Source organism: Falco biarmicus, chromosome 11, assembly GCF_023638135.1.
Source record: "Falco biarmicus isolate bFalBia1 chromosome 11, bFalBia1.pri, whole genome shotgun sequence".
Classification (NCBI taxonomy): domain Eukaryota; kingdom Metazoa; phylum Chordata; class Aves; order Falconiformes; family Falconidae; genus Falco; species Falco biarmicus.
Window position 1 is genome coordinate 32,185,980 of NC_079298.1, and position 23,625 is coordinate 32,209,604.

General features: G+C 52.3%; 1 protein-coding gene across 1 annotated transcript in view; it reads right to left on the minus strand.

Annotated features, from left to right (window-relative positions):
* Positions 1–23,625, minus strand: part of PAPPA2 (pappalysin 2) — a 96,507-nt gene that overhangs the window by 15,226 nt on the left and 57,656 nt on the right. The window contains exons 14-20 of the mRNA XM_056356672.1: positions 21,138–21,309; positions 18,663–18,840; positions 16,194–16,407; positions 9,222–9,390; positions 8,380–8,512; positions 7,143–7,252; positions 4,395–4,466 (exon numbers count right to left, since the gene is read on the minus strand). Of these exons, the coding sequence (XP_056212647.1) occupies positions 4,395–4,466; positions 7,143–7,252; positions 8,380–8,512; positions 9,222–9,390; positions 16,194–16,407; positions 18,663–18,840; positions 21,138–21,309 (1,048 nt within the window). The remainder of the gene's footprint in view (positions 1–4,394; positions 4,467–7,142; positions 7,253–8,379; positions 8,513–9,221; positions 9,391–16,193; positions 16,408–18,662; positions 18,841–21,137; positions 21,310–23,625) is intronic.

The window sequence follows — 23,625 nt, forward strand, 5'->3', positions numbered from 1 at the left end:
CCCCCAGCACACAGGCAGGGCTGCTCAGAGCACAGCACAGCAAAGCCAACCTCAACCAGAGAAGGCACCAAGTCATATCAGGAAGGAATTGCTACCCTACGAGGCAGACCGCAGCTGTAGTAGCTCTTGTCCAGCTCCAACCATATCAGCATGAAGCTCTGCCTCCAGCTGGTCTGTCCAAAACACGCTGCTTCGAATCCCTTGCAGTTAACCTTTTGCTAGCTGCAAGCAATGATGATACAGAGCTGGAGGTGGGAGCAAGGTCAGCATGTTGTGAAATGTATTGGATGCCCAAAAAAACCTGCCCAGATTCACCCTGATCACTGCAAGAGCAGCCTGCCTTTCCTCTGAGCGTATTTGAGCAGGACGGTGGTGGTTACTCCATCCTGTGGTAACACTGGGTAAACACGATGAAGATCAAGTAAGTTAACTTTTTCACCTAAATCACAGCCACAATGTGAACCACAGGACCTTCTGTGGTGGGAGATAGATGGGAGCAGAGCTAGTGAGTTGCACAGACTAGGAGATGCTCTATAACAGCCACACTCAGGCATAGACTATTTTGGACCATGGCAGGAATAGTCCAATGGATCACAGTACACACTGTCTCCTCCTCTGAAGTCAATGGCCTCACTTGGGCACAGGAGAAGGATGGCTGAGGAGTGATCACCTCAGGATGGCTTGGGAGAACCTGCCCCAGGTGTTACAAACACCTCCCTCACAGCAACCGAGCACACCACCAGGACCATGACTGCCTCCTCCCAAACCACAGCAGTGAGGAGGGGTTCCTCTCCTCCTCCACTCCCCTCTCCACCCAGGCCCAAGCCCCCTCCCCCGGTGCTGCCATCTGTTTTTCTACTGATGGCAGGGGATTAGGTGTTCCTCTGGCCCTTGAGAAACAAAGCGTGCTCGGCGCTAACTTGTATTCCTGACGGGCTCCTGGAAGGGTTTGCATTCCTCCCTCCCTCACGGAACTACGTGCCTCCCTGCTCCAGTGATGGGGAACTTGGCAAGGCGCAGCGAGAGACCGGGAGGCAGATGGATGACCAGATTAATGGAAAGAGAAGGGAGGTGGGGAGAGGAGCGAGAGGGATGAGCAGGCAGGCTGATCCGCTGCCAGCATACAATAAAGATGAGCGAGAATCCCTCTAACACCATTGCACAGTGACCTGAACTTTCCAATGCAAGGCAGGGCTCCAGCTGGGGCTGGGAAGGTTGAGCCTTGGCTACTGCTCCCATGCCCCAGCCTGAAGTGACTCCATCAGGGAGAGATGGTACGAGCAGCCAGGTGGCTTGGATTTCTCTTACGTAGGGTTGTTCCCTTCACTGAAGTGTCCAGATGAGAAAACTTCCTCGTCCAACACACACTTAGCAGTTAACGGAGAGACAACAGTGGAGGCAAACAGGGACAACGGTCTCCATTCTACAAGTGGAGATGGGTGACTCAGACTTGAGGTGACCTGGACAGTCCATTGGAACAGCATTTCACTGCCCAGCAGACAACAGAGGCTGGGCTCCTAAAGGAGGTGCCTCCAGTGAGGGGTTACTGTGAAATGAGGAGGAACCTGGGACTAAGATGTCCCACGGATATGACAAGTCAAGCTGAACCACGTCAGACCACCAGCAGGGACTATGTTCTGCAGGGGCAGAACATTTCTTTTGCAGGTATATGAAGGGAAGAACATAAAAAAGAGATGGGGGGTGGGGGGAGCACCATGCAGCAAGGATTAAAGGTTATATTCCATCTTTATCCAGCCCTTGGTGACTGATGTTCCCACATCCCACGAGAAGTTGGGTCCCCAGTAAGTGGCCTCTGAGAGCTGCAGTGCCTTTGGTCATGAGGACGGAAGCAGGAGGAGAGTAGGAATGAGGATGGAAGCCAGCACAGATGAGGTGGAAAGAACATTCAGGGCATTTTCTGTGGCCAAACAGGGGGAATGGTAACATCTCCCTTCTTCCCAGTGCCGAGCAGCAGCTCCCAGAGCGATACTTTGAATGAGATGGTTTTGGTAAGAGTTACTCTTTATGGTGTAGTGACTACTATAAAACACATGAGAAAAAAGTTGTCTAGGAAGACTTGGCTTATCAGTCCAACCTTAACAACCTGCAGCACTGTAAAAGAAAACTCAATGAAAAGAATAACCAGACACATACGTGAGAAGTGAGGAGGAGGACGACAGAAAGGAGGTGGCTGTGAGCTGTATCAGAAACGAGAGCATCAGGGTGAAAGAAACTATCTGAGGATTAATCTTCATTAGTACTACAGTGAGTGACTGTGACCTTAAAAATAGGCTTGTGCTGATAAAACTTCTAACGAGGAAGAAGGCATTGTTCCACCAAGGAGGATCAGGATATCTGATAAATAGTTAGACGACCCAAAGGACTAGAGAGAGAAACAGGATGACATTCGCTCATATAAAATCGAAGGGCAAGCTCTTGTACCGATGGTAAAACATCTGCTGTTAGCTTGGAGCTCATAGGTTGGCACCAAAGGAGGCAGAGAAAGGTCTGGGTGTACTTGTTAACCTCGGGATATCTCAGAGCTGCCAGACTGATGCAACTGCACAAATAGCAGAGATAGTCCTGGGTCCTATCAAAAGAGACATTTCCAGCACAAGGAAGCTTTGTACAGGGGCTTTGGTGAGACCTCAGCTGGAAGAGTATGTACTGTTTGGACATTCCTGATGAAAGATTAATTGAAAGCAGAAAAGGCATTAAAAAGTCTACAAGAGTGATGAAGATCATGGACTTTTCATCTTCTGGTAGGACACAGCAATATTTTTTGCTTTCTTAACCTCCTGTGTGCTAAAACTGCTGTTTAGGATTGCTTTCTAAGAGTAAAAGGGGATGACAGCATCCAGGAACAGAAAGAGGTCATGTTGGCCATAAGCACGTTTGGGTGGCCAGTGACAAGACAGTGATGGTTACTGTGAGATTCTGGGGCTTCAGATAGCTGATCCCCCCCCCCCGCTCTCTCTCTCACACACACACACATGCACACACACACACACACAATTCAGGTGGCATTTTTCATCATTCCCTACAGGGTCTCTTGCTGAAGACACAGACCCAAGGTGAGGTGCAGGAACCATGGAGGAGTAAAGGCTGGGGTCAGCCTAGTGTACCTGAGCCTAAGGGAGCATCCTCATGCCTGTGTTGGCCTTCTGTCACCCAAGCTGTGCAGGAAAGGAAGAAGGCGCACCTCGCACCCCATCTGTTTCTTTTTGGGAAGGAACAACTCCCAGAGAGCATAGGGAACAGTTCTCCCTTGCTAGCAGAACCACAGAGAGCATCACCAAACCATCTGGATTGCTCCTGCACATAACCTCCTCCTACTCTGAACACATTGCCCCAGAGCCAAGCACCGGAGGATCCATCACTAAGCTCTGGTACTCAACCATCAGACATCTCTCCAGCAAACAGCGCCTCATTCCCCTACGCTTGCAGCCCCTGCTTTGCAGTAGACACACACAACACAGCTGTCGAGTTTGGGAAGTAACTGCTGCACCACCTGTTGACCATAACATTTCCTTCCCGGGGACGTGCCCCCTGCAGCATTGCCTTTTCTCCCACACTTCAGCTGACAAAGAGCTGAGCTAGGCAGAACCGGGGAGCAAAAGCGATCATTTGCATTGAAACGAGCACAGAAAAAAAATAATCAGCAAAACCCGAAGCTATTTTTGGTGTGCAAACTTCATTTACATTTTCCTTTTTGGTAAAAATCCCAAATTTTCAACATACAACATTCCAAAATACCGCCGCCCCCCCCCCTTTTTCCTTTTATCCTCAATCATAATAACAACTAGTGCTTGACAAAGACTGCCTATTTTTAATTTCCTTTGCGAACTGACTCCAAGCTGCCTATGATTTTCTCCTGCCTGGTCATTATTCAAAGCGAAATGAGCGGCTAACCAATTTCTGCAAGAAATTCTTTGTCTGCAGATTCTTCAGGAGTGGTTTGTTTTGCATGTACAAGGCTGGAAATCCTAGTTGTTTTGGTTGGACGTGTGAGTCACGCAGGGCTTTTCTGGATCCGTGTTACTCTAGAACTGCGGTTCTGGTTAAGGAAATATTCAGGCTTGGAGTCAGCATGGACTTTTTGGGGATACCCCTTGCCAGTGAAATCCTTTTGCTAGAACATTCTTCCCAGGCTGGCCAAGAAGTAGGCAGGGAAGGAAATGGGTTTTTCTGCAGCTCTCGCTCCCCAGCATTGCCCTGGCTGGGGGGGACCATACCCAAGGACGCTTGCTCTGGTCTCTCTGTTCAGCCAGCAAGCCCTGGCGCAGCTCGGAGCAAAAGTCAAAGCTGTCCGGCTTTGTGCTGGAGTGAGTCTTCACTGCCAGGAGCTCTCCTACAAGGAGCAGGCGGCTCCTGCTGTGGGCAGGGTGGCTTACCTCGCACGACTGGATGCAGTGAATGACAGAGGGGTCTGGATACCACCGCAACCGGCCCGTGCAGACGATATGCTGAGAAGAGAAGGAGAAAAGAGCTGTTAGGTGAGGCAGCAGAAGGAGGGCGACAGCCACCGATGCTTTATGGAGGTGGAGGGTCTCTCACAACACTGCATTGGTCATCGTGGTGCAGAACAGCAGCACATCCCTGCACCTCCGCCCAGTGGGAAACCCTTTGAAGGGCATCAAACCCAAGGCAGCTGCACCTGGTTCACCCACAAACCAGGGCACTTTCTTCAAGGCAGAGGCTAGACAGACACACTTGTATGTATATGTAGATAAACCCCTGGGGGGAGACAAAGGGAAATGGCAGGGACCACCAAAGAAGTGGGTTTGGCTGGCAGTACCACCTCATGGTGGCTGACTCGGCCACGAGCTGCTGCTGGGAGGAAGCCGCTGAGGCCCATGCGAGGTTGGAGTCTGCCACTGATGCCGGATTCACCAGCTTCTTGCTTGTACAGGATGCGGGGCTCAGCCCGCCATCACTCAGCGCCTGCATCAATTTCCTCACCAACCCCTGCTGGGGCCCCAGGAGGACTCACCTCCCCGGACCTGGCCTGGAGCAGATACACCAGACTCACATTCACTTGTGGAGCTGAGGTTATCGCTGGTATTTACGAGGCACAAACTCAGCTGTTGCAGCCAAATGGACACAAGAGCAAGATGTGAAGGGCTCAGTTTCGCCGCGCTGGAACGCGCCCCCCGCTCATTCAGCGGGGGTTTGTGGGGAGCACTCATGATTACACAGGGGGAGGAAAAGCCCCACCACACAAGCAATTTCCTCCTTGTAAAGCTCAGGCAGACTTTGAAATCTGAGGCCCCATAAAACGACGGCTGGCCTGTGAAAGTGTCCTAGGATGCCCTTCACAGCACGGGACTCGCACAGAGGGGCATGTTTCTCCTAGCCTCCCACTTGAAATGCACAGCATCAGGCAGACCAGCTCCAGCAGTCCTGGGTGGCATGGGGATGGGGCAGCTCTTCCCACACAGACCTGCTGCAGGTCCTTTCACTACGTGTTCGGTTGAGACCGTGATGGGGCTGGGGCAGGATGAGGTCCTGGCCATCCCCAGGCAGTGCGAGGAAGGCAGAGCCGGAGGGAACTGCCGTCAGATGGAGCAGAGGCTGAGGATGCTGGCTGAGCTAGCTGCCTCCTGCTTCAGCCCTGAGGCTGTTTGCATCCTAGTCCTACTGGGGTGATTCATATCTGGTTGTTGTGCAACTTGAATAGCATTTTAGCATGCTCATATTAATATACTCATATTCCAGGCTGAGGAAATAAGAGGCAGAGGGACAAACCTGCTTGACTGTGGGGTACAATGAATCAGAGCTGAAAGCAAAACGAGACCATGCCCTCCCCAACTGGCCTCTGCAGCTCCCTGTGTGGTTCACCCCATCCTCTCCATCACCTCAGGAGCATGGCAGCTCCTGGGAACTGCAAGCTGTTGAAGGCTTGGAGGAGCAAAGCAGGGAGCAGAGGCAAGAGCCAGGGAAAAGAGGAAAACAAGATGGTCCAGGGAGAGAGCTCCTGGCAAGGGGGAGAGCTGCTTCTTAAAATAACGCCTCCCCTCCCCTCCTCCTCTCTGCAAAATGCCTCCCTTGCACGAAAGCCCACAGTGGTGGTGAAAGGGAAGCCGAACACCACTGCCTCAACGGGCCAAGCCATTCGATCCCTCAAAGGCAAGGAATCCTTCCAAGGCTCGTGCTTAACCATCCCACACGCCCCAGGCATCCTCACCCCCCCGGTAGCAATCCATCGTGGGTCTGATTCAAGGCGACGTACAGTAGTATCCACAGGCATGATGCTGGGCCTCCTGTGGGTTCCCAGGAGGAGGGGAAAGCATTTGGATGGGAGCACTGGCCCCTGGGAAGACTGCTTTTCTTTGTTCCACCTCCTTTCCTATGCATCTCGTTTTTATTTTAAGAAATACTATCCCGGCCGAGCTGCTTTTTGGGAAAGTCGTGCCTTGAGGATCCAAACTATTTGAGCTGTTTTGCCTACAAAATGAGTAAGAGATAGGGAGAGAAAGGCTCCCCCATTCCAGCAAGCAGAGGCAACCGGCCGGCCAGAAGGTCCTGGCAGCCAGAGACACCTTTCAGCTGACAGTGCCCTGCCTTCTCCCTGGCAGGGAGATGCCTGCCTGGGTTGCATTTCTGCTGCCAGGTTATCGGTGACCCAGGCTCACACCATGCCAGGGGTGGCCTTTGCTCTCCCAGCACACTGGCTGACAGTAGCAGCAGCTTCACAGGTTTAGGCATGTGGCACATCCTGAAAAATCAGTGGGATTCCTGCATTTAACTTCGCTCGCTGAGGTATCCTGCAAGTCTTTGAAAGCTGGCCTATGAGCTGATAACTTATGCTGAACCTAGGGGTGGAAGAGCCGGCGGCTGTGCAGTAGCATCCGCAGGGGAGGGAAGAGGAGAAAGGAGTGGTGGGAGGGAGGAGGACCTGGACACTGGAACATGGTTATGGGGAACAGCAGGTACCTCCAGAGCGTGCAGCCTAGGCAGCTCCCTGGAGAGAGCCAGCCAGCCCTGAGCTCATTATGCTGCTTGTCTTTCCAAGTCTTACCCTTCTTCAGACAAAGTAAAGAGATTTTGGTTATAAAAAAAAACCTGATAGAGAGGAGGGGAGCTCCCCTTTATGCTGCCAGCAAACCCCCTGCTAGAGGACCCCCCACCTCCCCGTTTACCTGGACTCTGGTGGGCTGCAGACGGTGATCCATAGTCTCAGCAGTTACGTTTTCGGGCAGTATGACGGGGTCGCTGGGAGGTATGATACAGGAAGGTATGCACACAGCACCTGCGGCATGAGAAAGAGCCTTGAGGGATTCGTCAGGAGCCAGGCAATGATGTTTACAGGAGGACACCAAACCCACACATGTAGCCTCCTCACTGAGGGCAGAGACAGACATAGAGGAGACCCTTTTCCTCCCAACTTGGGATGGCAATTCCTTCCCCAGATCCTGAATTATGCAAGAGCCTACAGGGGTTGTAGCCAATTCCTTTCTCCCAGATGACAGGAAAATTGAACACTCCCTAAGAGATAGATTCAATCCCTGATGGCAGTATGTGGGATCCAGCATGAAAACATCTGACCTAGATGCTATGGGATGTTTCTGGATGCGTTAGGAAGCACCTTTCACAGCTTTTCTACCACGCTGAATTCCTACTGCCTTCCTGGGACCCAGGAAGGGAAAAAACCAGTAAAGAACACCTTGGAAAAGCAGCTGGATCCCAGCCCTAACCCCAGTCTCACATCGGGTCTGTCCAAAGCTTAACCTTAGCAGCCCCTGCCCTGAGACTGGCCTCAGCCTGGTTTGCTCAGGCCTGGATGACCGGTGGTTTTGTTTTACAGGGATACAGGCTTCCTCAAGTGTCCTTGTCCAGCGGGATGCCAGACAAGATGTGACGACCGTGACTGAGCATTGCAGCTTTTCCTGAAAGCACAAAGCGACCAAGTCCTGAAGAAAGAAACGGATGATGTGGTCCCTCATCTGGTGAAAGTGCCCTGTTACACACAATTGTCACTGCAGCTTTTATCTGGGACCTGCCACATTCAATGTGCAAACGCCAGAAGCAGCAAGTGGAGAGACCCTGGGGGTGGGGCAGAGGGCTAGAGATTAGCAAGATGCAAAGGGCTGAGTTTGCCCTACAGATGTGTTCCTGCTCCTTCTGCAGAAAGATGCTTACGCTGGAGCCAGCTTTAGCTTTGGGTCTTGCCCATAAAGTACAACCAGGGCATGCACAAGGTTAAAACCACCCCGCGTCTGCGTTTAGAAAGAGGATAGAAAAGAAAGAAAACAGGATCTTTTCCATAAATTTCCTAGGGATTAGTACAAGAAGAGGAGTCATGGTGACCTTCAGCTCTCTAGGAGGGCTGAGTCAACATAAGGCTTAGTTTTATGTTTAGCTTTTGTCTGCCCTCACCTATGCTGTGCCCCTGCTCGCACTTGTACTCCACGAAATTCAGCTCTGGGGGCGGTGGGCAAGTGCCTTGTAGGCTCTCACACAGTTTGAACTCCTCTGTCCATAAGCCCTCCTTGGTGCAGATGATAGGAACCTGCAAAGCAGAGGGAGAGCAGTTGGTGTTACCAGCAGCAGCAGCAGGGCTCACCTGCCCGGCCACTGCCCAGCTCTGGAGGGGAACAAAATGCAGGGACCCCCCCTCCCACCAGTGAAGTCCAGAGGGAAGCTCTCAAGGGCAGCTGCATTGGAGCCATCTGGTCCAGCCTATGCATGCTTTACATTACTGACCAGAGAGCAAACTGTTTTCCAGCTGCTGCTGGACCCCACCAGAGGGAATCAACCACACTTCTTTTAACAAGATCCTTCCAGCAGGTTGGATGGAAAACCCGGGTGGAAGAGGTTGGCAGGCAGCATCTCCATCCCCAGGCAAGCCCCTGGCTTAGCAAACCCGCTGCAGCAAGACTGCCCATCATCCCAGGCACATGCATTCACAGTAGCTCCCAAAACCTGCTGGAAACCCTCTACTTTTGCTTTCTGACCCTTTTCACTCAAGACAAGCAGGCTTGCTTAGGACCACTGCTTTTTGAAGGGAACAGGAGAGCATCCCCCGGCAGTGGTGCACCCTGTACCATGGCTGGTATGCAGCAAGAAAAGCTTTGGGGTTGCAAGGCAACTGCTGTTCGGGGGTACAGGGGCATTTGGCCCTGGGGATGGCCAAGCTGCAGCGGGGCCCCCCTGTGCAGCAGGACAGGGAGCTGCTTTCAGGTGCTCGGCTGCTCTCTGCCTGCCCCAAAGTCACTCACCTGTTGTCCCTGTGGCTCGCAGTTGAGGACACACTGGCTGTCCAGCTCGAAGCCCCGAGTGCAGTTGTACATGCCCTCAAAGACGGGAGGGGGTGGCTCGCACACCACAGGGACACAGCGTCCCTCTTCCCACTGCCCACTCTCCAGGCACTGGACCTTCAGAAACTTCCTGGGGAAACACAGATGCCAGACTGCGCTGCAGCATCCCAAACCAACCCCACCCTGGGTGCACCAAGCATCCCGCGGAAACAATAGCAGCTTAGAGACAACCAAGCCCCCCGCATGTGGCTTTCCTATGCCATCCCACCCCTGACCGTGGGTAGGTCCCTCCTGAAGGGACAGTCCACGGTCAACCAGGAGCTTTTCTTCCCTTTGCTGGGGGGATTGAACTGATTTAGGGGCACTGGATGCTTTCTCCTTGCACTCACCACCCTGTTGCTCCCCACCTCTCATGGTGCCCCTAAACCATTCCTCTCTGCCCCGAGCCCCTGTGTGTCCCAGGTTGCTTTGTCCCATCGCCAGTAGCTACATACTTTGCTGGATTGAGTGAGCCTCCACCAGTAAATCCTGCTGGCCTGTGCCCAGCTACTCCTGAGGCTCCTCTTTGTACTCCAGCCAGATCTGTCAATCCTGCTCTCGCAGAGGGGCTGTTTGTACCACAGCAGACCAACACCATCCTGTGCTGCTAAACCAGCACCGGCACAAACTACTTGCCAAAAAAATGATGAAAAAAAAAAAAAAAGAAGAAAAAGTCCAGGAGCAGAGCCCACCCACTTTTCAGTCTCCTGTCCTTGGCCGCGACAGAGACACCGCACCTTTGACACAGAGGCATCAAAACCCCACGAGGTATTGGGCTGGCTGGGGACCGCTCTCCCAGATGAGGACATGTCACTGTGACCCCAGACTTTGACATGCAGGATTTGACAGGGCTGATGGGCTTTACCTGAGCCAGTGCCGACTGCTCCATCCTTAATGAGACTTTTCCCCACCCCAGTGTCCCTTATTAGCTTGCTCCATCCTTAATGAGACTTTTGCCCCTGCCCTCTCCCACCACAGATGCCAGCAGGCGGGGCTCCAGGTGCCACGGTATGGAGTATATAACATGCCACAGGTACGCAGAGAGGGGTTTAACTGGGTTAGAGAAATCCCAGGGAAGGCAATAAACTGCCCCTCCTTTTGAGCAGCAGTAGACATTGTGTGGGGCCCCCCAAAACAGTGCACAGCACAGGGTCACACAGCCCAGAGTGGTTAGGGGACCCTGTCTGCATCCCACCACCAGACCTAGGGCAGGAGCTGGTGTCCATCCCCATCACATTTCTGCTGGGAACTCCTGCGTGGGAAATTTAACAGCTTTTTGAAACATTGTCACCTTTTTAATCATTTGCAGCTCTTAGAGATTCCCCTTTTCCCTTCAGAAGTCAGAGATCTGTTTTTCCTGAAGACTGTATAAGGGGGACAGCAGGTTCCTGCTGTGGATTCAGGCTCCAGCAGGTAACACGGAGGCAGGCAGGGGAGGGGATGCGGCAGGCCCCCCGGAGCAGAGCTCTGCACAAATCTTGCCATCAGACCACACCGGGAGCACAGCTGGCCATGGTGGGAGCACCAGAGCAGCAAGTGGTGCTGCAAAGTGACCCCAAGAGCAGCAGCCTGGAATTGACTGAAGGGAACTGCAACTACGTACTGTTTTGGAAGCGTGGTGAGGAGGAGCAACTCTGGATCCCATTCTAGGCACCCGCGGTTTCAGCCCACCCCTGATTTAACTTTCTCGGTTGCTCACCCTTTCTACTGGGACAGTGGTCACTGCTTTTTGAAGATGTCCCTGTCAGACCTTGCCTCCTCCAATATCTGAACATTTTGGTTTGCCCACCTTTAAAGACAAGCAAAGGCACGTGCCAAGAGGTACTGATCTGTGCTGGATGTCCAGGTCCTTGCTGCACTTTCCCCCCTCTTGAAACAACTTTCAAGGGGAAAATCACCAGCAGTTAAGCTGATGGCATTACAGCAATAGGAATCACCAAAACAGTGATGCCTCAGGCAAACACTTTTACAAACCAGGAGCATCCCAGCCACTTGTTGCTTCTCACTCCCCTACTTGCCACCAGGGTATAGCCCATGCAGCTACTGCACCTCCCTGTTGCTCCTCTGCCTATTCAGAGGCCCTCTGCCAGGAGCTGCAGGCAGACCTGGGGTAGAGGGGCCGAGAGTGGAGAGGACGCGCTGCAGGAATTGCAGTTTGCACAGGTGCACACTGTGGTTTGCAGCCCCATCATTTTTCACCAGGAGTCCTTGTCTTGATGTGGCACTGGAGCAATGCCAGCAGGGGAAGAAGCTGCGCACAGCCTCTCCCACCTCTCCCCAGACCTGCACCCTCCTCCTGGACCCTGGCCCTGGGGGGAGAAACTGCATTGCTCTGGAGGTTCACTGCACTGCCAGCATCTCTGCTAGGGAGCTTCAAACAGGGCTGGCCTGGGCTGACCCCAGGGTAGAAGGTGGTGTGTGGACCTCTGCCGCATATATGAAGTGAGCAGATTATATTAAGGCACAGGGAAGGGGAGGGAGGGGCTTTTTAGAAAAAAATATTTTTATATATAGATATATAAAAAAACCCCAAACCAAAACACAACCTCACAGCAGCTTGAAATTTCCCGACCCCTCGACTTCTGATCTGGGTTAGTAGCATTTCTCGAGGATTAACAAGGAAGCCAGGAATATCGGAGTCAAAGCTTCCCCCTCCAACTGGGCAAGCGGATGCCTAACGGGTAGAGGAGGCAGGGGAGACATCTGAGGCCAGCAAGGGCTGCATCTGATGTGAGGGCATGAGCCCTCACCCAGCTCCGGGAGCTGAGCGTGGAGGAGCCTGGCTGGGATCCAGCCATGTACTGGGGCAGCCAGCTCAGGGGGACTGGGTCCACCATACAGGACCAACGATAAACAAGCCTAAAGCCTCACGTCCCAGGGCAGGAGACTGATGGCTTCAAAAAGAATAGATGGGAGGGAGGGAGATATGCTGATAAATTGAAGGAAAGCAACACCAGCTTGCAGAACCTTTGCTGCTGTGCTCCAAACAGCCTGGGCAACCTGGGCTGTAAATCTTCATCAGAGATCTTCGGGGTGGAAGTGTCACAGCAGTCCGGTTGACAGCCTGTGTTTTCTTTACCTGGCTGTTCGGCTCCCTCAGCCGTGCGGGTGTTTGCCTTTTATCTGGAAGGAGCCAGCTGTGGGCAGCAGCTGCGGGTGCCCCACGCCTTTGCACCCACCACAAATGTACAGTGGCTTGGTGCCCTGTGGCACTCCGGCGCTCCCGGGTTAGGTTGTCCTGCTTTGCCCGCTGCGATCTTTCTGATGCGTTTCCAGCCCCTGGTCTGCTAACCTCCTTCCAGTCAGTTTTCTCCTCCACATTCTCCCACCTCCCCCTCCCTCTTTCATGATCTCTGTAGTCATTGAACAGGGAGAGAAGGCAGAGGGGCTGACATCTCCATGGAAGCTCATCAGGGGAGCAGTGCTGCGGTCCCTTGACCTCTGGTCAAAAATGCAAGCTGGGACTTTCAAAGCTGCCTAAAAGACCTGGGTGCCTGGTGGGTCTTTGCTGTATTTCCTCAGGCTAGCAGAAGGGGCTCAACCCCTCACACAAAGGTAGCTTTAAGATCCCCAAATCTCTCCTCTTCAAGGAATCATCCCACACTGGGCAAGTGAAACAACCCCTCTGCCAGGGGCTGACCTTTTCGGTCCCCAAACTGAGAGCATCCTCTCAGCTTTAGCGGGCTCCTCTAAAGGATGCCCTAGATATTCCTGTTGGAGACCTGCTTCAAATGACACTTCAATGATGGAAGCAACAGCAAGGACAACTGAGGGGGTGACATCTATTTTCCCTGAAGTATCAGACCCCTGACTTTCAGGCCAGCTCTTTCAATGCTGCAGCTGTGGACGAGGCCAGCCGCTGCTCCTTGACAGATCCGGGTGGGTGAGTTGGTGCTGCCTTTGGACAGATGCTACCCAAAACCAGACAGCTCCCAATACAAAGCTCAAATGTATACGTTAAGTTCCCCTTGTTACCATTATTTTGGAGTTGGATGTGAAATAGCTTGGCAGCTGGAAACCAGGCTGTTATGCGGACTCTCCAAGCTGAAAACAGATTTCCTTTAGGAAACATCAAAGCTTTGCCCTTCATGTCAGCATCATCATTCAGATGATCCTGCCAGCAGAAAGGCAGCAAACCCCTGGCAGGACCTTGATTATAAAACCAGCATTTCCTCCAGAATCCCTTGTTGACAAACAGTAATTTCTGAAGGGCCTTTCCTCACCCAGTTTACTAGATAAAAGCATCTTCTTGGAGACAATGGGTTTCTTCATCCCCTTTCTTTTCCACTTATGCTATGGGAAATGAATTTCATCTAAGATTGCAGGAGCTTTCTAAGCATCCTTACTGCCCATGTGGTAAAATTCAACTAATGAAACAGAAGTGAGGGGCTCACATGAGCAGCTGTGTCCGAGAGCATCACAGCTTGTACCGAGACAGCTGGATCCCAGCCACAGCTCAGGTCTGCTGGGCACTGTCGCCCTACCACCCAAGGAGCAAAGCCCCAGGCCTTCGGTCCCCAACCCAGCTGTAGCAACCGTGGTGTTTTAAGAGGTGAATGAGAGAAAAAGACACTGCAAAAGGCTGATCAAAAGAGCAGCTAGTCAGGAGGCAATGCTGAGTCCTGGCTGGGTTGAATTTCCTCTTGCTGTGCCTGTCCACGGGGGATCCAGAGCCATCCTTGAAGGAAAGGTGCCTGCAAGCAACCCTTGAAGGCAATGACTGAGCTTCTTATAACAATTCTGTGAGAATCTGAGCATGTCTTTCACATAACAGAAGAGAGGGCTGATCCCTTGGGAACCCACAGACACTCAAAGCCACCTCTCCATCTTCCCTGGAGAACAGTCCGAGCCCCACAGCTGTTGGCAAGGCCAGCTGGGGGTTGTACTCTCTCCAGCATCCCCCTCTAAAAAGAACAAATCGCTAGAGCTAGAAGAATAATCCAAAGGGAACCTGACTGTATTTCCAAGGCTGAAGTGGTTAGCTGGCATGAGAAGTCTTCAGTGTCATCTGGGGATCGTGCCTGACTTTTGTCCAATGTATAGTACACAGAGCAAGTCTTGCTTTCTTATGCCCATCAATATCTGTACGGCACTAAATCCCTGAGCAAGGCTGGTGCTTGCTGTGCTGATGGCCAACAGGGAGACAACAGATCAAAAACTCGGTCTGTTGAACCCAGAAAGACTTCAGAAGACCCCACAATTTGATTGTCCCCATCATCAGCGGAGACCCTGCTTGCACACCAGCACATCAGGAACCTGCACCCCACCAGTGCTGGTCCCTTCCAGAGTTCTCCATCACCTTCAACAACTCGCCTTCTCCAAAACTGGACTGAACAAAGCAAGCAACCTCTCACTCTGGCAGCTCCCATCCTCCGCCTGCCAGGGCTGAAGCACCAGAAGGATTTCCAGCAATCGACTGGCCCGCTTACTGGCTAGTGGCTGCTACTCACTACATGGGCCAAGGGGTTTGTACTTATGCTGAGCGAGCATATACCCAGAGCTCCAGATGAGACAGTACGCTGACATTTACACTTCCAAGGAAAGGCTTTTGCTTTGCATCAGGCCACTCAAAAAGCAGCTAATCTGCATGACAAGCAAGCAACAAATTCTCTGTTTCTGTTAAAGTTTTTTCTGCTTACCATAACAGGATCGTACTCTACCATCAAAGATGTTAGATGAATTAGTAGTAGTGATAATAGCAAATGTGAAAATGCTATGTCACTGTGCATTGCTATGAAAACAAACCGCTTTGCATGATTTTCCTTGACTCGTCCCACGGGCTGCTCAGACCCATGGTGGTTACACACACATCAGAGGAGCCTTGGGAACTCCCAGAGGGCATCTTTTTTATGAGCAGTCGCTGCAGCATGACTGTGATGGCCTAACTTTGCAAGCTGAGTTGATCTGATTGCATGCCCAGCGCCTGAAATGCCACAGGCAAGCAAGTTGCTCTGCAGTTTGCAAAGCAGTCCATGTGATCGTAGCCCATAATCATAATTTGCCCAGCTCCCCTCGGCCCAAGAAATGCTCCTAACACTGCAAAAAACTGTTTACAGAAACCACTTCCTTCATTACGAGGCAAGAAATTTGGCAACTGCTTCTCAGCGCACAACAACCCTACCCCAGAGCAAAGTAGAGACAAAGTCTGCATCCAATTAAAACTGGAAGGGGGCATTAAACAATTAGCACATAATTACCTGATTTGGGCTAGCATCAAGACTCTGGGGAGAACCCAGCCAGTGCCAGGGAATCTGTAGTGACCATACCCGAGGGGGCTTCAGCTGGAGGCATCGCAGACATAGTGCTGCTTACCCCCCAGCCTCCCAATATTGGCTGGGAACAGGGCTAGTGAATCACCAGGAATTATTCCCTGAAGCATCGGGAAAAATCTTCTCTAATTGAAATGCCAATGCTTGAGATTAAATTCAGCCAAGATGTACAGGGGGTAAAATGTTAACCCTGACAAAAGGCAGTCATTCATTCTTACAACACCCATAGCCCTGATTTATGTTTTATCGCTTCTAGGAAAGAGAGCAGCTCCAGGAATCTTCCAGCATCTTATTACATCTAATTACCTGAGAGCCTGCAAACACTTCTGTACAGGCTTCATTTTCACCAAGTGACAAGTACATTGAGGTGCAAGGGAGAATTCACGTGCTTTAATTTAAGGCACTTAACATATGTGTGCATGTAACAGCAGTTTACACCTTGTTCCCACCTCCTTTCACCTAAACCAGGGGAATGCCGCTTGCATTTCAAGAAATCTGCATGACCAGAGAGAACTACCTTGTATCCATCAAATCAGACTGCCAGCATACCATCACCTCTCTTCCTTGCTCCCGTGGGGAGAAGAAGAGGAAGGCAACTGTGATAACAGACCCACCACAGACTTACTTCTTAGGTTTGCCTGCTGCGTTCTCGGCCACGTGGTATCCAGGCTTGCACTTGTAGCGACAGACCGAGCCCACGTCGTGGTTCCCTTGCAGGCACCGCGGGACCAGGAGCTTGGCATTGGCCACAGCAGGGGGTGCATCACACTCCAGCTTGCAGTAGGCTTCGGGGAGCGACCAGAGACCATCCTCCAAGCAGGTCAGCCACTGGTTTGTTCCTGACCGCAGAAGAGAAGTGTGTTGGGGTTAACAGATGACTCAGGGATGGAGACCTGCTGAGGGAAGCTCGGAGCAACCAGCAAAAGTCCTCTTGCTAGAAAGCATACTGCTGCCAAGGGAGGCAACAAATACAAAGACCATGGACTCCATTGCATGCCTGGTCAAGCTGGGGCAGAAACTCCCTGAATGCAGATAGAAGCAGGGAAGGAACAACTCCTAGGGCATGGAGAAAGGATCTGGGTTCTGCAAATCTCCCCCAAACCTTCATTTAAACTTCTCCCTCTCTGGTGATGTCTCCGCATAACCTTCTGTGGGCTGGGGGCTTTTGTGAATGACACCTGTCTGTCATATGTAGTTCAGCCCACCTTCATTCCCCCCAGGTGCTTTTTGCAGCTTGTTCTTCCTACCCTTACAAGCGGTCATACCCTGAGCTACATGTGCAGCCCAAGATGGGAAGTGCCAGGAGGACAGCGGGAGACTTAAACTGGTGTGACTGGGAATTCAAACCACCCGTTACTGAAGCTTTGGGTTGAATATTACAGCCCAACTCTTTGTTGTCCCTCTAAAGAAAAAGTCATTTGGTAGACCCAGCTAATGGGTGGCCAAAACTGCACAGCTCTGGGTGTCTGTGGTAAGTGTCCAGGACTGCATCACCCACATGGTGGGGATGATGAATGGTTCACTGGGAACTGCTAAGCAAGAAAAAAAAGCTGGACTGGAGCAAATACTACTCTTCCTGCTGAGAGGTTTGGATCAGCAGGTTCCCAGTGCGGCCAGACTGCTCCACACTCCCTTCAAGAATCAGTTTCTTTTGATGGGGTCACTGCTCTGCCTACAACTGCTCTTGGACCATGCCGCCGCTCATTGCTTGAGTACCTGGCAGGCTGGCACTGCTGAGGGTCATCCCCCACACCCGAGCGCCGTGCAGCCGTGTCATCCTTTCCTTGCCTATTCTTAGCATTTACTAGCCTTGAGAGCCTGCCTGTAAGGGGAGAGCCTTTGGGGAGAGCAAGCATCAAGCACGTCCCTGCCTCACCAGCTCAGCCGAGTCGGCTGGACCTCAAAGAGTTCACCCACATGGCTCAGCAGCCTTGGCCAAGCGCCACCAGCCATCGTGTCAGCCACCAGAAGTCACCCAGGGCTATCCACCGAGGGGACGCCTTCCCACTGGGAGAGCACAGCAGACCTCCTCTTGACTTCAGGGGGAACCAGAGGCAGCTGTGAGTGAAAGATCAGATGAAAGCCCTGCCCTCAGCTGACCCACCCAGGGCAACAGGCATCTTTTTGGGCAGGATGCAGGCTGTTGGGTCGTTGTTCACGTGCTACCCTTTGATCAGCCCACGCTGGGGATCTGCTGGCATCCCCCCTGTCATGAAATGAGACCTTAATTCTCCGCAGTTTTTGCTCCTTAGATTTAACTTTGAAAAAAAGAGGGGGGGGGGAAAGAAAAAAAAAAAAAAAGAAAAAGATTTTCATACAGTTCGGCTATAAATGTCTCCATAAAATAGGGCACCCATTAAAATGATTTGTTGTATGTGATTGTTCAGAGCGAAGGCACTGGTGGAAACTCACATAAAGTCCCAATGCTTGAAGCTGTCAAGGCAATTACTCCCGAAATCCCATCCAGCTCAGCCCTGTATAGACAGGAACAGTAGCTCTCTTTCTCCGCCTTGGCTTAAAAACATTCCTGCGGCTATCGATGGAGTCGGCAGAATGAAAGCCAGGCCATGGCATGTCTGGGGGACTGCTGTGTGTCTGGGTGGTGAACATCTCCCAGACTGCTCCGCAGCTGTGGGCATCAGTCTCTACAGCTTTATACAGCCCCTGGCCTCCTGAACCACAGGCTTTTCCACCGCCACCAGGCACTGAGCCACTTCTGGCTCTCTGAAGTCCTCCCTGTCTGCTCGTGCTGGCTGCCTCCACGCTTCTTGACTCCTTTTTGCCCATAGTACTGGAGGCTGCCAGACCTCACCGGCTATCAGAAGACATCCCTATACCCTGAGGTGGATGGATAAGGGCTGCCAGCCAAGGGATGGGAGTCAGAGGGAATAACCCCACACTATGGTATCTCCGCTCAAGGTGGTGGAAGGATGCCCACTATTTCAGGAAGTGTCAAAAGAGCCCACCTGCCTAGAAGAAGCCAAAATAACTGGGAAATTCAAAATAGCAATGCTCTGTTTGACCAGCTTAGGACAGGGCACGGAAAGGTGGCACCGAAAAGGGTGGTTAAATCTCTCAGCGCTCCAGACCATACCTTGAAGCTTGGCTGGGTGGATGCAGGAGAATGAGCATCTCTGCAGGTAGGTGGTCCCCTTGGGGCAGGAGAACTCAGCGTAGTACACGTGGGACTGGTCAGGGACACTGCAGTCGACAGGGTCACAAGTCACAGATCTGTCCCACTGTCCCGAGTTGCATGTCAGCACCACCTCCTGCTGCAGAGAAAGCAAGGCTCCATCAGAGTCCTGTGAGTGAGCTTTAACCTACTGGTTTGCCACCACAGCAGAAAGGGCTGACCCAGGGCTCAGGACAAGGAGAGCTTTCCCCCAGTGCCCCCTTTCTCCCCGCTCTAGACACGGAGTCACAAAGCCCTTACCTGTTCATGGGGTGATGTTTGGGGTGTGAAAGTGGTGAATGACCCTTGGGGTAACGTGCAAGCCACCTGCACAAGAAACCTTCTGATTCTCGGTCTGTAACTGCTTGCATTCCAGAAAATGTTAGCTGCATGCACGCTGTCTGAGCAGTGCCAGAGCACTTTAAGGGAAAAACGAAAATCCCTTCAAGATACACTACCCACCTTCTGAGCTACAAGTTATTCCCAGCTCGGTGTGCTGCAGTTTTCCCCTCTAAAAGATCAAATCTTACTTCAGCTGCTGACAGGCAGCTGTCCTGTTGATTGTTTTTCCCTAAACGCACCAATTCTCATGCCTCAGCCCACAGACCCCACAGAAATCAGAGGTTTGTATCACCTCATTTACAAATCCTAAATACATGGCCCATCTTACACAGCTGAGGACTGCATGAGAACTTAACCCCCAGTGATTCCACCACTAAATATGATCAACGTGTGCCACGGACTTCATCAAAACAGTGGTGGGTGACCGTGTGCCGTGAGCAACCTGGTCTAGTGAAAAGGTGTCCCTAGCCATGTCAGGGGGGCTGGACTAAGATGATCTTCTAAAGGTCCCTTCCAACCCCAACTGTGATTTCCACTCCCAAACCACTAACACCATTCCTGCAGGCCTCTTTACCAGCTGAGTACAACCACGCTGCTTGGACAATCAAATGTGTGACCTGTCCTTCCAGCCAACATGTTTTGATTGAACCTGGACGTGGTGACTCTGAAGGACATTGCTAGATTTGGGTCTGGTACTCTTGGGTGTGCAACAGGATCATGGTGTAGCTGATCCAAGTGGAGAGGATGCTCAGGGGAGAGTTGCGCGCATTTTCCTAAAATGCCTCAAGATGAGTAGGGTCACATAGCCAAACCAGCAACATCACTGGAGGGCTCAGGGCAGGGCGCTCGCAAGCTACCATCTGCTGTGACAGCCACATCGTGAAGCTCTGTCCAGAAGTTTCCCATCTCGCTGCCAAACACAGGAAAACTGTCACCCGAGGCAGATTTATTCTGTGCGGTTTCATTTCAGAGAACGGGAACATTTTGTTTTCCCTGGGCATGCCTTGGCCCACAGAGCTGTGTGGCCGTGTAATTAATAACCTCCCCCATGACGAGGGGCCAAGCAGTGCATCCCCAGCTGCCCCACTGCACTTCCCAGCACCCATCTCTCCTTCGGCACACACCGATGGCTGCAGCACGGGAAACCTGCCCGCCAGGCACCACGAGTGCTTGCAGCTCTCCAAGGAGAGGGAAGGTCCACCCTGCTGACATGGCCTGACTCACCTCCATCTGTCTCCACCCCCTGTGAGTTCACGCTCTTGCTCAGGCTGGCACGGGGACCAGCTCAGCCCCGGAGACGCCTGTTCCCCCTCCAGGAACAGCCTAAGGATGGGACACACTGTGCCCACAACCCTGCCAAGGTGACTGCGCAGACCCAAGGAAGCTCAGCTCCCAAGGACACATTGGTCCCAGGTCTCCTCTCCCAACAGCTAAAAGCCACGCTGGTTTGTAGCTTTTACAAGACATCCCCCAGCCCTATGGAAAGCGGGACAAACTCTTTCATAGTGACCTTTGCGCTGCCCTGCTGGCATGGGCAGCTTTATTGCAATGCAACACAAAGGAAGAAAAACTCTCCGTGCTGTCGGCTGCCTCTAAATATAGTCGCTCCACAATGACTTCATTTTTTCCTGAGCCACTAACTTCAACTTTAAGAGAGAAAACATCCCAGGGATGTTTAACCCTCCCAGCAGCGCCGATCTGGAGAACAGAAACGTCTACCTCTCCCTCCGTGGGAGTGCATCACCCTGGTTTAGGACACCCCCTGCAGCAGCTTTTAGCCTGGCAGAGCCATGGTCTGCAGGCAGCACTGGGCTGGGAGATCTAGGACTGCAGCGAGGGAAGAGAGGGCTCTCCAGAGCAGGACCACCAGCACAGAGGTCCAGCACCACAGCCTCCATTGGGATGGCGTTTATTAAAAAAGAAGCAAGGAGGTTAGGGCTGGAGGTACGAGGTGTCCTGGGGTCATTCCAAACCACTTCGTGGTGGTTAAATCTTTTTTAACTAGCACTCAGTCCAGCGAGATGTAAGGTCGCCCCCACCATGAGGTCCACTCACCCGCGTTGAGCCCAGGCTCTTCCCATTGCCAGAGCGTAGGATGAAGCCCTTTTCGCAGGTGACAGTGCACGCCATGTGCCGTGGGCTGTTGGAGGTACAGTTGAGGGTGGCAGCGTGAGCAAGCAGCGCCCGTGTGCAGCTTCCCGATCCTGCACAGGCACCGTGGACACAGCTATGGGGGAGAAGAGGAAAGAAATCAACAAGTGGATCCCCAAGGCTTCTTCAGCAAGGAGGGCTTCTCTCCAAGTGGCAACTGGATGGGATGCTCAGCAGGTCACAGATACCTACAGAGATGCGCACCTGACAATGATGCCAGGAGGGTTCGTTTTTTTGGACCTTGGCCCAACCCCAGCCGACACCTTCCCACAGACCATTGTGGCCTTCCAAGCTGATGGAAGGAGGCACAGCCAACAATGGTTCTTCCAAAATCTGTGCTGTCTGGTGGGACTTTTCTGCCTACAGCCAGCTCCTCTGCCCCAGGGCGTGCTGACTATATTGCATGGAGCCCGCACACAGCCTGGCACCAAAGGGGCTGGTGGTGCTCACTGCAAGTGGACCAAGAGAGCAACAGGAAGGAGGTGACAGGGAGAGGGCAGGCAGATGACATATCCAGCAGGGCCACAACTCTCCCATGGCCAAAATGGGGAAGTTGGTGTCAGGTGGTCCTTCTCAGGCAGCACTCCTGAACGCACAAGGAGTAAGGCTACCAACAGCAGGCATTGTAGCACCCTCCTGAGAGCTGCAGCTTTTTCAGCAGCAAGCTGGTCTCTACCACGTGACAATTTCTCATCTCCAATGTGCTCAAATCATACTGGACACCAGAGAACTTGTGGCAAGAGACCTGAAACTGCACTTTGCAATGCCGTAGGGAGTACACCTCACTCACATGTGTCCTCCCACACATACTCCGCTCACGCATGTCTCAGACACTAGTGTTTGGGGACAGACAGTGAGCAGCAAGAGATCTGCACTTCCCAAAGGCAACAAAGCCCAGACAGTAACACTGGGTGTTTCTCCTTCCTGGTAATTTCTGAATCCCACCTCAATTTCAGTCAGCCTTAGCTCAGAATAAGACAAGATTTGCAGCAACAGGTGGTCAGGAAAAGATGAAGAAACTTTTTTAAAGCCTCTGCTGATAGAAGGGTCACGGGTATGTCAAAACCTGTATTAGACATCAGAGAATCCACAGAGGATTCTCCACCTGCAAGGAAAGAAGAAAGCTGGAGAAGAAACCTCTGCAGACATTAGGGAACCATCCACAAGACGTTCTTCAAACTGTGTCCAGTCCCCTCCAGACCTGGCAGCAGAGTTGCCTGAGCTTCACGTCCACACAGCTACACCATGGCCTGTGATGGAAGGGAGGAACTGGACATTCTGCAGCTGTCTCCTCCACCCCACTCTGCTTTGCTGGTCTTCAGCACCTCTGCTCTTCCCACAAGCCCATGTAGCATTTCAAGCCTGTCCACGTTGATGCCATGCTCTTTGGGATCAAGACCATCTCAAGACACACCTGTCCAGCTCTACAGACTCAGCTGTGGCCACCAAGGTGAGATGTGCACCACCTCAAGTTACAGAAGGTCCCAGGGAAGCTTGCTATGTGTCACCTGTCCCTTGGGAATAGACAGCACCCCTCACCACAGCAGCTTCCCACCAGGGACCAGCTGTTAGGTACCACTGAGTTAAGCATCACAAGTAACCCCCTAGTGGAGTGCTGGCCAGAGGACTATGGCCTCCATCAGTGAAATGCAGCCAGTAGATTAATTACCAGAGCATGGAACAGGCTGCCCAGAGAGGCTGTGGAGTCTCCTTCTCTAGAGACATCCAAAACCTGCCTGGATGTGGTTCTGTGTGACCTGCCCTGGGTGGACCTGCTTTAGTAGGGGGTCGGACCAAATGATCTCCAGAGATCCCTTCCATCCCTGACCATTCTGTGATACCTGGGATAGAATAAGGCCAAAATATGGGGTTGACACGACAGCTCCCACAGGAAAACGCCTTGGTTATCTGGTGGCTAGGCTCTATCTTCTACCAGGTTACATAGGTGCAAAAACTGACATCAGCCCTCCTGAGGCAGGGGCCAGAGGTGCTGCAGCTTCAGGCAATAACTGGGGAGAGAAGGGAGGGAGCTGTACCCGACTGCCTCCCCTCTGCTCCCTGCTTTGCACGGGACTGCTGACAGCTTTTGCGCGCTGCATTTCACGCAGGGGAAGCAGAGGCAGCCTTTGCCTCTTGCCTTCGCTCAATCTCTCCAGCCAAAGATGCACAGCTAGAAATCCCACAAACGACATACACACACAAAAAAATATAAAAATAAAATTAAAAAAAATATTGGTGCCGACACAGACATTAAGAGAACGCAATGTGCTGTTGACTCTGGACAAGTCCACCGAGCCAAAGACACGGTGGAAACCTGCAGGCCACAGTCCTGAAAGAGCCGGTGGGCACAGGAGGGGACCACAAAGAAGAACAAGAAGAAAGGGGCTGTTTT